At 41.7% G+C, this 2,500-nt stretch overlaps 1 protein-coding gene across 7 annotated transcripts in view; it reads left to right on the plus strand.

The window, feature by feature from the left end:
* The window catches only part of LOC147024547 (C-Jun-amino-terminal kinase-interacting protein 4-like), a 200,888-nt gene that overhangs the window by 169,026 nt on the left and 29,362 nt on the right, over nucleotides 1-2,500 (plus strand). For all 7 annotated transcript variants that reach the window (XR_015059080.1, XM_085884562.1, XM_085884563.1 and 4 more), the window contains 2 exons: nucleotides 1,048-1,128; nucleotides 2,277-2,344. Coding sequence is in view for 6 of the 7 variants with exons in the window: in XM_085884562.1 (XP_085740688.1) it covers nucleotides 1,048-1,128; nucleotides 2,277-2,344 (149 nt within the window). In the remaining variant the exon portion in view is untranslated. The remainder of the gene's footprint in view (nucleotides 1-1,047; nucleotides 1,129-2,276; nucleotides 2,345-2,500) is intronic.

The raw sequence follows: 2,500 nt of genomic DNA on the forward strand, positions 1-2,500 counted from the left end.
CTATACACATAGGCACCTCATACACTCGGGAAACGAGATAAGTAAGGGTGATAGAGAGAGAAGAAGGCGGGGATTGTTGGTGACCCCTCGCTCACCCTCCAAAAGTCTGTAGAATTACGTTGGTCATAATTTGAAAAAGAGGAGCGTACTGATGTGGAGAGAATTGCGGGAGAATGTTCGTAGTGCACAGAAGAAATCATGAATGCGAGTCAGTAACCCAGCCCAGCACGGCCAGGGAAACTCTCTGCACCATGGCACCAGCCCATTTGTTCTCACAGAGGTAAGTTCAACCTTGACCCCTTGTTTTTCCCGAGACACGTACCAGCCCTGAGTCCTGGAATTCTCGTGCTTATAAAGTTCCTTTCGCAAGGGTGGTTCTGGGGGCCGCCCTCGAGCATGGCTTGAACTTTGCAGGTGCAGCCTCTCATTGGTGTGTTCCTGTCACCATGCGGTGCTCATTTGCAGAGCCCATGGTTTTGCAATAAAGCGCACGACCAAGCTCGCCCATCTGCGGTGCTTTGTTTTGCTGTTTCTTGCCTGTTTAAGAGATTTGCAGCCGAGTTGTAATGTGGCTATGTGAGGTGTAATGTTCGGTGTTACAAAGCGTGTATGGATGCGCTGCAAAGATGTGTGGACAGAGAGAAAAAGGGAGATAAGAAGAGGGTATTTAGAAAGAGAACAGTTACAAAGCGGTTTCAAATCTGCTACCCAAACACAATGCATTTCCCTGTCCATTGATACAAGGGGAAAGGAAAGTTATTTTTAACTAAACAAAATTTATACAGATATAACTACATGAGGGGACCCTTTTGTGTTTGATGTGTCTCCCCGGGGTCTTCCAAAACCGTAACAATATATTATTATGCAAGGATAATTATATAATTTCTGTGGCTGTTAAATGACAAAGCATGCAGTGTATGTGGTCAGTTTTGTAATTGCTCTATAGAAAGTCTTTAGATTTTGAGTCCTTGCACACGCGTTACGTATGAGTGTGTATGCACATGTAGTTTTTGTTTAACATACCATGTGGTTGGTGTGCCATTGCAGTGTCTACGTGCATTCTGCTGTAGCACAGTGGAGGAGGTGTCTGCATGCTGTGCACCTCAAGGATTCGATTCTTTGCATTGTGTGAGCAATTCTATTTTTTGTTGTTATTTACCATGCCTTCAGAAAGTATTCACACCCCCTTGACTTTTGTCACATTTTGTTGTGTTTCAGCCTGAATATAAAATGGCTTACATTGAAATGTTTTAGTCTTTTTTTTGTTTGTTTAAATGAGCTGTGCTCGGTTTCCACCAGACGTAGTGCTTTGCATTCAGGCCAAAGAGTTCAATTTTCGTCTCATCAGAACACAGAATCTTTTCCTTCATGCTCTCAGAGTTTTTTACGTGCCTTTTTCCAAACTCCAGGTTTGCTGTCATGATTGTGCCTCTTTCTCAGGAGTGATTTCCGTCTGGCCACTCTCCCAAAAAGCTTAGATTTGTGAAGTGCTGCAGAGACTGTTTTCCTTCTGGCAGGTTCTCCTGTCTCAGCAATGAACCATGTAGTTCTGTCAGAATAATCATTGGGTTCTTGGTCACCTGACCAAGGTCCTTCTTGCCCAGTTTCTCTGTTTTGTTGAACAGCCAGCTCGAGGAAGAGTCAAGGTCGTTCCATTTTCTTTCCATTTCCTCATGATAGAGCTCGTTGTGCTCTTGGGAACTTTCAACACTCTAGAAATTGTTTTATACCCTTCCCTAGATCTATGCCTCCTCACAATTTTATCTCGGAGGTCTACGGACAGTTCCTTCGACTTCATGGTAGAGTTTCTGCTCTGACATTCAATGTCAGCTGTGAGACCTCATATAAAAAAGGTGTGTTTCTTTCTCAATCATATCCAATCAATTGACCTGGCCACAAGTGGACTGCAATCAAGTTGTTGAGACGTCTCAAGGATGATCAAAGGAAATTGAATGCACCTGAGCTCAATTTGGAGTGTCCAAGAAAAGGGGCTAAATACCTATTGACGCAAGACATTTCAGATTTTCCTTTTTCATTATTTTGTAAAAGAATTCTAAAAACATGCTTTCACTTTGTAATGATGGGGTATTTTGTGTAGATCGGTGACAAAAAAATTTAAATTTAATCCTTTTTAAATTCAGGCTCGAACACAACAAAATGTGACAAAAATCAAGGGGTGTGAATACTTTCTGAAGGCAGTGCAACATTTTGCAAGGGATTTCATTAAACAAAATATTAAATGTTTTGGTGATATATTGTCTTAATTCATCCCACAGACATATTAAAGGTCGGGTTCTGGTGGCGGTAGCAGATGGAACACTGGCAATTTTTCACCGCGCATCAGGTGTGTCATGTTGGTGATTTTTTTTTAAGGTCTATCCATTGCCACATTGTCAGCAATTCATTTGACATTTTCATTTCCTTTCAATCACTTGTGAATGATTTAAATTGCTTCATGTTGGGTAGCATGGTTTGAAATTGTGTTTGGGAATGTGTAAAA

This window comes from Eptatretus burgeri, chromosome 6 (assembly GCF_056783735.1).
Source record: "Eptatretus burgeri isolate ZD-2024b chromosome 6, Ebu_testis_v1, whole genome shotgun sequence".
In the NCBI taxonomy this organism is placed as follows: Eukaryota; Metazoa; Chordata; class Myxini; order Myxiniformes; family Myxinidae; genus Eptatretus; species Eptatretus burgeri.